The sequence below is a fragment of the Lissotriton helveticus genome, chromosome 2_1 (genome assembly GCF_964261635.1).
Source record: "Lissotriton helveticus chromosome 2_1, aLisHel1.1, whole genome shotgun sequence".
NCBI lineage: Eukaryota > Metazoa > Chordata > Amphibia > Caudata > Salamandridae > Lissotriton > Lissotriton helveticus.
This window is the reverse complement of record NC_136059.1, coordinates 1,068,402-1,082,017: the sequence shown is the minus strand read 5'-3', so window position 1 is coordinate 1,082,017 and position 13,616 is coordinate 1,068,402. Positions and strand designations below refer to the sequence as shown.

Here is a 13,616-nt window from a genome sequence, read left to right as displayed (position 1 = left end):
CGAGAGCCAGTCAGAACCGCATTGGACTCACCGAGTTGTTTACGCTTCAACCGCCTGCACTGAAATCGGGCGGTGGGAACGCAACCCGGCCGAAAAGCCTCCGAGTGAGTCGGTCAGCTTCTGACCAGTAGTTGGAGGCTTTCCGACCGACATTTTAATCGGCCCCTAAGGGGCATATTTACAATGGGATATTGCCATCAGAACGTCACTTTTAGCGACATCTGGGTGCGATATCTCCTTCTCCTAATTTACAAAGTGATGTTAAGCCACTTAACGTAGCTTAACACCGCCTAGTGAATAAGGCCCCTTTTCACACTTCACTTAGCGTGAAATTGGCATGCAATGTTTGTGGCAGTGGAAGTTCCGAATTTTTATGCTGCCCCAAATTTACAGGGCTAGGGCAGTGCCAAAAACTAAGACCATGGAATACCTGGTTTTAGACTGGCAATATGAGTAGAAATTATTAATTTCTACTCGTTTTTAGCTCCATCCATGTGTTCTGCATTCTGCAGCATGCATAGCAAATCGCCTTTAAAGACTGTTTATGTGCCGAAAGGCATCAACAATTCTGGTGTAACACAGCACTATATGTATTCCAAAATACAGATGGCAAAAATATCTACTACCTAAATATATATATTCCAAAATACAGATGGCAAAATATCTACTATCTAAATATATGTATTCCAAAATACAGATGTAAAAATATCTACAACCTAAATATTTATTTATCAAAATATAGAAGTTAAAATATCTACTACCTTGAGCTTGGTCTCTGGCGGCGGAAAAGGAAGATGGCGGATTGACTCCGCCACGGAAAGGCGTACGGCCGCTCCCCTCTGAGGTCTACAGCTGCCCGCAGCCGCAATGTTCTCCTTCCATCGAGCACCGGTACCTTTGGTTTTCGGGTGCATCTGGCGTGGGCTGCGGCGGCCATGGTCTTACCGCTGCAGCGGCAGTCGCCGTGCTCTTCTCCTGTTCCTGCTTCGGCCTCAGCGTCCTGACGGCGTAGGGTGTGTCCGCTGCTGAGGCCACTCTACTCGACTCTGGGTTATTCAGCCGCCTGCCGCAGTACTCTTCTTTCCATCTACCGCCCGGCAGTGCTTAAGGTAATCTATCCTGACAGTAGCACACGGGGAGGGGTCAAAGCTAAGTGTTCTATCCCCACGGCGTTCGCGATAGACTTTTGTGGGAATCTATAAAAGGAACTTGGCAGTTGCTACTGGCTCCTGTGGGGGAACTTAAAAACTCAAAAACTCCCAAAAAATAAAAAGGAAAGAAGAGATCTTGGCGCCGGATATAGCCTGATTTCAGCTGTATGCAGATGTATGCAGTGTGGGCAGTGGTCGCAGTGGCAGCATAATTTTAGTGCTGCGGCGGCAGTCTCTTTTTTTCTGACTTCGTATCCTGTCTCCTGATGGATGTACCGGCTCACCCACACCAGCTGTATGATCCGCTCCACCCGCAGAGCGAGGTGGCTTACAGCCAGGGGGCTCACTCAAATATTGGCGCAGTTTATACTGTAGGAGTCTTTTGAATCATGGTGTGGCAGTGGAGTGCCGTCCATCATCCCCTTTTGTATCGCTTTGTTCGCCCTAAGTGTGGCAGGGTATGCTCAGACGTGAGTCCCTTGTTCACTTGGCCACTGGATTCAAGATAGCCTGGCTGATGAGGATTATGAATCCGAAACCGGTCCCAGGATGTTTGTTTCCGGTCCAGGTAAGACATGGCTTGGCAGTTCGGGCTGGAATGTTCCCATAAGGCACAGGGTCAGACTGATTTGCATATAGCCATGTCTGAACTGGGGTGGCTGAGTGAACTAAAGAATGGTGATGGATTAAACCCAGATCAGTTGACTGGGGGTGAGTGTTTGATTTATACAAACGCTCCGTCCACCATCCCCTTTTGTATCGCTTTGTTCGCCCTAAGTGTGGCAGGGTATGCTCAGACGTGAGTCCCTTGTTCACTTGGCCACTGGATTCAAGATAGCCTGGCTGATGAGGATTATGAATCCAAAACCGGTCCCAGGGTGTTTGTTTCCGGTCCAGGTAAGACATGGCTTGGCAGTTCGGGCTGGACTGTTCCCATAAGGCACAGGGTCAGACTGATTTGCATATAGCCATGTCTGAACTGGGGTGGCTGAGTGAACTAAAGAATGGTGATGGATTAAACCCAGATCAGTTGCCTGGGGGTGAGTGTTTGATTTATACAAACGCTCCGTCCACCATCCCCTTTTGTATCGCTTTGTTTGCCCTAAGTGTGGCAGGGTATGCTCAGACGTGAGTCCCTTGTTCACTTGGCCACTGGATTCAAGATAGCCTGGCTGATGAGGATTATGAATCCGAAACCGGTCCCAGGATGTTTGTTTCCGGTCCAGGTAAGACATGGCTTGGCAGTTCGGGCTGGACTGTTCCCATAAGGCACAGGGTCAGACTGATTTGCATATAGCCATGTCTGAACTGGGGTGGCTGAGTGAACTAAAGAATGGTGATGGATTAAACCCAGATCAGTTGACTGGGGGTGAGTGTTTGATTTATACAAACGCTCCGTCCATCATCCCCTTTTGTATCGCTTTGTTCGCCCTAAGTGTGGCAGGGTATGCTCAGACGTGAGTCCCTTGTTAACTTGGCCACTGGATTCAAGATAGCCTGGCTGATGAGGATTATGAATCCGAAACCGGTCCCAGGATGTTTGTTTCCGGTCCAGGTAAGACATGGCTTGGCAGTTCGGGCTGGACTGTTCCCATAAGGCACAGGGTCAGACTGATTTGCATATAGCCATGTCTGAACTGGGGTGGCTGAGTGAACTAAAGAATGGTGATGGATTAAACCCAGATCAGTTGACTGGGGGTGAGTGTTTGATTTATACAAACGCTCCGTCCATCATCCCCTTTTGTATCGCTTTGTTCGCCCTAAGTGTGGCAGGGTATGCTCAGACATGAGTCCCTTGTTCACTTGGCCACTGGATTCAAGATAGCCTGGCTGATGAGGATTATGAATCCGAAACCGGTCCCAGGATGTTTGTTTCCGGTCCAGGTAAGACATGGCTTGGCAGTTCGGGCTGGACTGTTCCCATAAGGCACAGGGTCAGTCCGGTAGAACTCGAGAACTCAGCTAATTGGGCTCGTCCCTGGTATGCCTCTGTTCCTCGCTAGTACCGGGATCTCCTAAATTAAGCTTTAGGACCGGATATGGGCCGCAATACAAAGCTTCAGAGTGGCGATGCCGGAGGGACACGATTATGTGTCCTATCCAGCTGCCATCTTGGCCACGCCCCAAACATAACTTTTTAAAGGTGTCGACCCAGCCCATGCATTCACTTTTGCTTTCAACTGTGTAAGTTGTGGTCATGGAGACAATTCACAATACTTCTCCTCAGGCATCATTTTTATTGATGTACTGCTCTTAATAACACCTATTTATCTTTGGGGCAATTTTTGGACAATGCTTGTAGGTCTTTGGAGCTTTTGGGTTGCTTTTTCTTCAGTGTGTGGTTTTTCTCACACTTGATTAGTACCACATGTGCATACTTCTTGAAAATACACATCGACATTGTGTAATAATCATTGTCACTTTCACTGAAAACCGACACTGAGGAACTCTTTGACTGTGGTTTAGATGATGATCAACTTCGTTTGGTGTTGATTTACCTCAGTTGATGTGACTGCTTGGCCTTGTGGGAGTGCGTCAAACGTTGCTGGTGCACCGCTCGCTTGGCCATTTTGTCTTCACGCTGTGGTACACGTACTTTTCCCTTTTCCTTGCAAACCGTCACCAAATGGTTCACTTTGCCATAGCGTTGCACATTTGTCCAATGGTGGGGCATCTACCGTTGTGTGAAGATGACAATCCACATCTGAAACACATTTTCTTTTTCATTGGAGACATCCCTTTGCGTCTCTCAGCTTTAGGCTTTTCATGTTCAAAAGGAATCTGACAGGATCTGAGATGGGTAGCGTCCTCATTATTGAATTCACTGACTTTACAGTCCTTTACAAGGAGATCCAGTCATCCAACAATTTCATTAACGGTTTCACCAACTCTCTGGCGTTCTTGTAGCACATGTAAACTACATTTGGGAGTGGATTGAACTTGACATCCCGGGCTGCTTTAATTTGATTGTAGGCCACTCGACCATCTTGTGGGATCTTTTTATGGCTACTTTTACACCTTCACCAGCTATGTGGTTCAGATACTTGATGATCGTTTTGTCGTTCGTTTCATCTATTGCATCTATGAAATCCTCAAAAGATTCTATCCAAGCAGTTCATCTGTTACCAATATTGTGTTTTTTGACAGTATCAAATGATAACAACTGACTGCCTTCCTCGAGACAAACGGTACCCTCGACCCATTGCAGTCCGGCTTCAGAGCCAACCACAGCACTGAGACCGCCCTCATCGCAGCCACCGACGACATCAGGTCCCTGCTCGACAATGGGGAAACTTCTGCCCTCATCCTCCTCGACCTATCGGCCGCATTCGACACAGTCTGCCATCACACCCTAACAACCCGCCTCCACCACGCCGGGATCCAAGGAAAAGCTCTGGAGTGGATCACCTCCTTCCTCTCCGGCAGAACACAGAGAGTCCGCCTCCCTACTTTCCGCTCAGCGGCCACCAAGATCATCTGCGGTGTTCCCCAAGGCTCCTCACTCAGCCCCACCCTCTTCAACGTCTACATGAGCCCCCTAGCAGCCATCGCACGCCAACACAACCTAAACATCATCTCCTACGCTGACGACACCCAGCTGATCCTCTCCCTCACCAACGACCCCACCACCGCCAGAGCCAGCCTCCAGGACTGTATGAAAGACGTCGCGGAATGGATGAAGCTCAGCCGTCTGAAGCTGAACTCGGACAAGACAGAAGTCCTCATCCTCGGTCCATCCCCCTCCGCCTGGGACGACTCCTGGTGGCCCCCTGCGCTGGGCACCGCCCCCATTCCCACGGACCACGCACGCAACCTGGGATTCATCCTAGACTCCGCCCTCACGATGACCAAGCAAGTCAACGCCATCTCGTCATCATGTTTTAACACACTGCGCATGCTCCGAAAGATCTTCCGGTGGATCCCCACCGACACCAGAAAGGCGGTCACCCAGGCCCTCGTCACCAGCCGACTGGACTACGGGAACGCCCTCTACGCTGGAACCACAGCCATACTACAAAAAAGACTGCAACGCATACAGAACGCTTCGGCACGACTCATCCTAGACATCCCCCGTCACAGCCACATCTCCGCCCACCTGAAAGACCTGCACTGGCTCCCTGTCAGCAAGAGGATCAAGTTCAGGCTCCTCACCCACGCACACAAGGCTCTTCACGACATGGGCCCCAAATATCTCAACAACCGCCTCACGTTCTACACGCCCACCCGCCGGCTCTGCTCCGCCAGCTTCGCCCTCACCACCGTCCCACGTATTCGCAGAACCACCACCGGAGGAAGATCTTTCTCCTACCTGGCGGCCAAGACATGGAACTCCCTCCCCACCCACCTACGGCTGACCCAGGACCATCTCTCCTTCAGGAAGCAACTCAAGACCTGGCTCTTCGAGCAGTAGCAGCCCCCCCCCCCCCCCCCCCCCCCCCAGCGCCTTGGGATCCTTGCGGGTGAGTAGCACGCTTTATAAATGTGATTGATTGTGATAATGGTGGTTTTAAGAATGCAGCAGCAATATATAACCGGGTCTGGTGGCTCAGTGGACTAATGCATTCACTGCAGTGGCCTGTGTTTGACCTCGTGGTCACAGGTTCAAATACCGGTGGGTCCACTCAGCCTTTCATCCATCTGAGATCGATAAAATGAGTACCGTTGGGTAACAATAAACATCTGTTATTCAGCGCCACGATACTCCGTTAGGGATGAACGTGCGCTTTACAAATACACATGTAACGTTATATCTATTGGTGGACAGTAGTGGTTGTTCTAATACTTCTTGGCAGACTGGTTAATGCAAACCATCTCTAGCTCCTTGCGACTTGCTGGCATCAGGATCAACCTTGATAGATTGAGAACCTTGGACCTCGCCCTTACGCTCCATGGTAGCTCTTTGGTTATTGTCCCGTCCCTGTCAATAACAACCCCCAACCCTTACTCTGAGGCTGTTTCACAGCATGCCATGGTATGATGTTTCTCTTTAATCGCTTTGGTAAATAGACACGCCTTTTCATATTCAAATGCTTTGATAAGCAGACGATGTTATGACATTCAGCTGCCTTTGTGCTTAAATGTCTCCTTGTAACCACCTGATTGACCTCTGCTTCAGATTACAGCATAACTCGCACTAGATTAAAACCATCACCTGCATTTCAAAACATGTTTGCATCCACCTTTAGTGCTATCACTCCAAATGACTTTATGATTCTTTGTCCCTGAAAACTTTGCACAGGCTGGCGCTGCTCTGAGACTTCACAGGTGTCAGCCTCGATTCTGCACTTCGACTGCGGCACACGTGGCACACATGAGCGGTTTGATTTACCACTGCAAACTCTCTGGGAGAGCACTGTCGATTTGCAGGTTACTTATCCCCTACTCGTCACCAGTTGTAGTGTCCTTCCCAGTCTGGGCACTGACCAATGACGACATTACCCGGAGAGTAGTTATACATGTCTTTATTCTTCAGGGTGTAAGCATTCTAAACCTGCATTCACTTTATTACCCTCCAACGCCTACGTCACAGGTCTACGTTGTCCAACGAGAACCAAAAGAGTTCTGTCATTCTTTATTTACACAACACTACAAAAATTACCTATATGTTCAAGCAGTGCACCTGAAATGTGTTACTTAGTGATGACGTAGAACATGTTGAGCATACATAAATAGTTTGTCATCATTAGATCCAGGGCTGATGCTAAGCAGGGCATTGTGGGTAGCTGGCTAGAGCCCGCACTCGGTACACCAGCTTGGGGCCCCCACCAGTGCGACACTTCCAGGCTACCGCAGCACAGGTACACTGGTTCTCTCGTGGCCCGCCTTTCCAATTGAAAGAAAGGTGTCTCATTGCAACTGGACACATGAGAGGGGCCCTCTTCCTTGGGTTTCACTGCTATGGTGTAGCGAGGTGAGGCCTAGGGGATGGGGGGCATCTCCTGTGGTCCCAGTTGCAAGGAGACACCATCTGCAGGTTTTTTTGCAATGAGACATCCTGTCGGGCTGCCCACACAGAGGTATCCCGGGATAGCTATTGCAGTTTAGCTCCCCACAAGTATTAACCCTCTATGGGTAATAAGCAACTCTCACACCTTCGGTTGATTATGAGCCGTAAGAGTCTTGTAGGTGGCTGAGAGGGAGGGTCTGCACAATGCAGCTTCAGAAGTAGGTAGCTTGTTTCCTTTCCAGTGTAAGAATTGGCTTTGTAGTTTGGTTTGCCCTGTTCCCATCATGCACTGGGACAGGAACAGACTAATTTGCATACAGCCAGGTTCTGAAACTGGGATGATGCAGTGAGCTAAAAAACGGTGTTGGATCTAGCCCTGATCTCTTGACTGGGTGAGAGTTTTCTGCTTAATTCAGAGACTCTGTCCATCACCACCCCTTGTTGTAAATTGCTTCAGAAGTAGGGGCATCTACTGAGAAGCAGACAGCCCTGAATGTCTCAGGTTGATTGCAAATTAGCGGGCCTCACACATTCGCATGCTTCCAGAGGCCCTGAAACATCCTAGAACCGTCCCTGGTTAGATCCTCAGTTTGGATGAAATGGATCTGTTTGTTGATTCCCACGGAGACCCCAAATTAGCTTATCAGGATGTGAAACTGTTTGCTAATGTAGAAATAGTCTAATCATATTTTTCTTCTTCAGTGGGCAGAATTTGATTGGTAAAGTCGTCAATCGAGTGAAGGGAAAAGAAAGTCCATACAGCGGGCACTTCACCTTGGTGGCACCTGATGGCTCTACAGTTCCTGCACAGGTCGATGCCAAGAATTCGCTGTTCCATTCTCTGGCAATGGCCAAAGGGCTGGAGACAGAAGACAGAATAAACATGGCGGCAGTGGAGCTCAAGATGAAGGTTCACAAGGAGGTAATGTGGGTTTGTAAGTGGCGCCCAGGCTGTGACTCCACTTGACTTGAGCCAGACTGGGCTTATAGCACAATGGCTCCTGAGCAGTAGTGATTGTGATGAGAGCCTCCTGCATCAATGATACCCCTCTCATTTCAATAACACACCTTCTTTAGGAAGAGTGGGTGCTAGCTTCTGGTGCGCCCTATTCTTCTCCACATCCCTTCCTCTCTTGCCTCGGTGAGTGAGATATCCTCCCATTACACTTCTCACTGCCTTCTCTTCTGATGTTTGTTTATAAATGTGTCTTTTACTCAGGGATCACCAATGTGGAATAAGGTATGTCATATAGGATGAGTGGGGTAGTGAACACTAATAAGTACTGAGCAGTAGAAGGGTCATTGTGTTCAATGACCTCCCGGAAATGGAGCAATGTCACTGGTACCAAAAGTTGAGAATTACTGCAAAGATAGTAAAGTAAGAGCTTGTTTCAACCATCTACAGATTGTAGGCATGACCATTCTGTGTGCAGCATGGACTGTATTGCATGATGCCCATGTAGGGGACAGCGTTAAGACTGTAATGTGAGGAGGTCCTGAAGTGTGGTGGGGACTTGTCTGTGAGGAGTACGTGAAGCGCATGAACACTTCTGTGACAAGTTAGTGGAGTGCAGCAGTCAAAGCAGAATCTTGCAGGAAAGGTGTCCGCGGTGCAGCAGTGACCCTCTAAGCTATGAGTGGAACACAGTATTGGTCCCTCTGTCAGAAGTTTGTGGAGTGCAGTGTTGACCTCTCTATGAGGAGTCTGTGGAGCGCGTGAACACCTGTGTGAGGAGTGTATTCCGAGTGCAGTGGTGACCTCTCTATGAGGAGTTTGTGGAGTGCGTGTACACCTTTGTGTGGAGTGTATCCAGAGTGCAGTGGTGAACTCTATATGAGGAGTTTGTGGAGTGCGTGAACACCTGTGTGAGGAGTGTATCCAGAGTGCAGTGGTGAACTCTATATGAGGAGTTCGTGGAGCGTGTGAACACCAGTGTGAGGAGTGTATCCAGAGTGCAGTGGTGACCTCTCTATGAGGAGTTTGTGGAGTGCGTGTACACCTTTGTGTGGAGTGTATCCAGAGTGCAGTGGTGAACTCTATATGAGGAGTTTGTGGAGTGCGTGAACACCTGTGTGAGGAGTGTATCCAGAGTGCAGTGGTGAACTCTATATGAGGAGTTCGTGGAGCGTGTGAACACCAGTGTGAGGAGTGTATCCAGAGTGCAGTGGTGACCTCTCTATGAGGAGTTTGTGGAGTGCGTGTACACCTTTGTGTGGAGTGTATCCAGAGTGCAGTGGTGACCTCTCTATGAGGAGTTTGTGGAGCGCATGAACACCTGTGTGAGGAGTGTATCCAGAGTGCAGTGGTGACCTCTGAATGAGGAGTTTGTGTAGAGTATGCCCGTAGCGCATTTTTTTTATCGCTGCTTATCGCTGGATATTTTAGTTGAAAAAATCTGATATTAGCAACGTTTTTCTCCATTGTGCTAAAATATCCAGCGATAGTGGCGAAATGTGTGAATATCGCTGGAAATCCAGCGATATTCATGCATTAACGCCAATGGGGACTTAACCTGAGAATCCACCTCCCGTTGGATAAACAGTTAAGTCATGTTTTTAGCAGGCGTTTGATTATAGCGATAATCGCGCTTAGCGCGATTTTTTAATCGCTTCGCCTGCCTTGCTAATAGGCGATAGCTGTGTTAGCGACTGCTTTCAGTCGTTAACAGGTCGGGTACGCCCACTGTGCATGTCATTAGCGATTAATATCGCTGACAGGCAAAGCGGGAACCAAACCGGTCGCTATTGCCTAAATGCTGTCGCTAACTGATGTTAGAGACAGCTTGCTAATAGGGCAATAAAAATACCGCGCTTTAGCGGCAAAAGTGCAGCTAAATCGGCGATCTGGCCCTTGCTAATATGCCCCACAGTCTTTTCCTTCCCATTTTCTCTCTCTGTGGACAACTATTGTGCCCACTCTGGAACAGTTACCCACTGTTTGGTTTGATGTAGGCAGTCACCTACCACTAATAATACGCCAATTTCTTACATAGATGCTTTTGAACTCTGTCGGTGTGGGCAGGGCACCAAAGTGTGTCGCACAGAAGGCAGATCGCAAACAGGATTTCAGCCCTGTGTTTGATTGCTCCTATTCCAGTATGTAGATTTTGTTATGATGTTTAAATAAGTAGTTACTTTTAATTCATATTCAAGCACTGGCTTGGAATATACATTATGTGGGTTAACTGTTCTGAGCTTTTGACACCACACCACCTCCCTAGGAAGCCCTCACTGCCCTGGGAGGCAAGAACTGTAGGTTTGTACTTTGCCCAGTGGGCAGAGCCATTAAAGGATGGACCCAGGACACCAGGACTCCAGGACCCCCAGACACCAGAGGCACATGACATCTCCCCCCATGGTGTCGCTCAGTAGCCACTGCCTGCCCTGTTGCGTCTCTCATAGGGTCTGACAATGGTGTGCTTGGATAGTCTCACGTTCACTCAGATTCTCATCGCCTCAGCATGATTTCAGCTTCTTTTTTACTATAAGTGTTAGTTTGCATGGAGAGGGGTCATTGAGAGTTTTGGAAGTTATTTGAACTTTCCAGTTCAGAACAGCATCGTGTGATGAAGCAGAGCTCCTGACTGCACCATTCTTTCAATATATATCATTTGTTCCTAAGACCTTAATGAAGATGTCTGCAAGCTCACGCTTGTGTGTGATCATTGTAAGGTGGATATGTAAGGTACGACATTGTCACAGCACACCTGTGGTGCATGCTAGTTTGAGTTCTACACATTTTGGGTTACACCTCCGGCTACGAACTAGATGGTTGGCTGAGCTGGAGGTGAACCCCTAACGGTATGAACACCCAGCAATAAATACAATGTCTTGAAGTGTGGTATGAACCTTGAGCTATAAACACAGGTATTAGTATTATCTTATTATTACTATTTAATAATGACAAAGGCTTGGGCTGACACGTGCAAGAACTCGTCAGTCTCACCTCCCTCCGCTATACTGGGTCCTACTTTCCTGGTTTCGTTCTTTTTTGGCAGTAACATCCACAAGCACATGGCTTTCAATTGCAGGCTTAAGGTACTTTTATTATGCTGAAGGGTCGCGAAATAGGAACAGTTTATAACCCTTGCCAGTCTTGTACTGAGACAGCATATGGTACACGAACAGCCTGTCATATTTGGAACCTGGTGGAATATGAGGACAAAAATAAAAATTTAAAAATTTAAAAAAAGAACTCGTCAGTCTCCTGCCAGTGGTGCATGTCTGTGTCTTCTGTCCCACGTGGTCTCAGCTCTTGACCTGCTGGGGCTTGGCCTTTAGTGGAGACGCGGCTCTGATCTGTCTCCTGTTCCTTCTGTTGTCGTGGCACCCCTGTACTTATGCATTCTTTTCCCGCTGCCTAGAATCTGTAGGTATCAGCATGGTGGACCCCAGGGGAGCCATGCTCATGCCTCTATGATGCTGCTGTCCTTCAGCTGATCTCCTGTCTTTCATGAATAAGCGTGCATTGTTACCTCACTGTTTCACCTGTAGTTTGCCTCTTATCTGTTCTATTCTATCTTCTGGCAGGTCTTGGAGAACCTGGACCGCTATGTGCCCCTTGTGAGGAGGGAGATAAAGTTTGAGAAGCTCTACACCACCCCTGGGAGGTACACAATCCAGGGAGAGGACTTGCTGGGCACAGTGGAAGCTAATGCCACTTTACAGGAGTCTACCTCATCCGAAGTCTTCTCGCCGCCTACAAGGCCCTCATCCTGGCATGTCGGAGTAAGACCTCCAGCAGGGCTTGCAGAAGAGACAGTCTTGGAATCACAAAGTACAGGAAGAAGAGGAAGACATGACAGTTGGTAGGCTGCTATGCACCAAAGATCTCAAATGCTACCCAAGTTGAGACCCCACAGAATTCCTCCATAGTATTTTTTTCAAGGAGCTGAAACCCACCTCTTAAAGCAACACCTTGCCACAGTATCAGCACCTGTTTGTTGGCCACCCCTGATGAGTTTGCACAACTGCACCCTGATCTACTGTAAAACCCTTCACTCGTTAAGGCGCTCCATTTCTCTGTATCGCGATTGCTAAATTGAGTCACAAATGTAATACAAACAGACACCAGTCTCCGACTGCAGAAACGTTCTGCATTGTCTATTCATTCCCTCCCTGCCACTGTCCCTTCCTCACTCCTCTGACCTTGCCTCCTCACACTCATCCCTCATCTACTCACTACGGCTCCCGCGTGGGCGTAATGGTCGTAGGTTTGCACGTTTGTTGAAGATTGTCAGATATATGTCTAAATCAGAGACTGACACTCATTCGTTAGAAGGAGGAAGGCGTGTAAGTTCAGATTCATAGAGCGCACTACAGTGTTGCAAATGCACCACCTCAAAATGTATAAAGTGATAACAAGTCTGTTTGCGGTGACTTACTCTGTACGTGAGGACAGCATTTATGTGTGTTGTGCCACATAAATACATCTATTCTGTACTTTACTAATCCGTCAGAGAATACAATGATATGGATTATCGACCTCACATATGAGGTGACAGAAGCCATCTGAAATGACATTGATAACATCACAGGTGACATCACACATCATCGTCCCCTCCACATGGACACAGTATGGTCTCTGTTTTATCATTCTTTTATGTTAGGTGTTTGTGTAGTTGTGTATTGTGGGATCCCACAGGGCCCATTTGTGGGGCTGAGCGTGAACTGACCACGAATGACGGTAAATGACGTCTGACACTGATGCCCTGAAGCGCATGAACTAAGCTCCTGGCGTGAAGTACCAGTACTAAGGAAGAGCTGGTATTTTGCAAGAAATATGAAGATATTCAAGTCTGCGTCCAGAACAAGTTCAGAGCTCCACGTCTCGCTGAATTACGACCCCAAGGGTTGATTGGTCTAAAGAACCAGGTAACTTACACCTACAACGTCCAGTGCATAGATGATTTTAGATGGAGCCACACTTACAAACACCTACACTAGTGAAACTGAAATTTACCTTGGTAAGGCTTACCCTGTATACTCGATAAGGGTGTCAAAAATTGTTTAAGTGACTTTCTGCACACAGGACAAGGGCATCAGAAGTAAGCACACTTTTCTATATGTCTGCTAATGTAAAGCGTCACTGGCCTTTATGTACCTTAACACACCATGGGGCATATTTACAAGAATATGGTGGAGTGCGGCATTATGGCAAAATTAGTAACGCCACATTCCAACAGCTTCAAAACACAGGGACGCCGTATTTACAAGACTGCAACACCCCCCTGCGTTACCCGTTGCGCTGGCATCAAAAAAGCTCCTAGTGCCAGCGCAGGCCGCCTAGCGCCATTTTGCCAGGGCTCATGTGCTGCTGGTGTGACTGTTTATATGGAGGAAGAGACAATCTCCTGCCCATAAACAATGTTTACAGGCGATTAGCTCTCTCTATCTGTGCTGCACAATGCAGCACGGGTGCAAAGATCAATATACGAGGAGAAATAAACCATTTCTCCTCCTATCACCTGCTTAAGACCGTGTATTCCCTGGTGGCATTTTTGGCGAGGCACCATTAC

At 48.1% G+C, this 13,616-nt stretch overlaps 1 protein-coding gene across 1 annotated transcript in view; it reads left to right on the top strand.

Moving 5' to 3' along the window:
- The window catches only part of LOC144819160 (uncharacterized), a 98,927-nt gene extending 85,887 nt beyond the window's left edge, over nt 1–13,040 (top strand). Inside the window, exons 7-8 of the mRNA XM_078677132.1 lie at nt 7,801–8,020; nt 11,629–13,040. Coding sequence (XP_078533258.1) covers nt 7,801–8,020; nt 11,629–11,910 — 502 coding nt within the window. The 3' untranslated portion in view covers nt 11,911–13,040. The remainder of the gene's footprint in view (nt 1–7,800; nt 8,021–11,628) is intronic.
- The last annotated feature ends 576 nt before the right edge of the window (nt 13,041–13,616 follow it).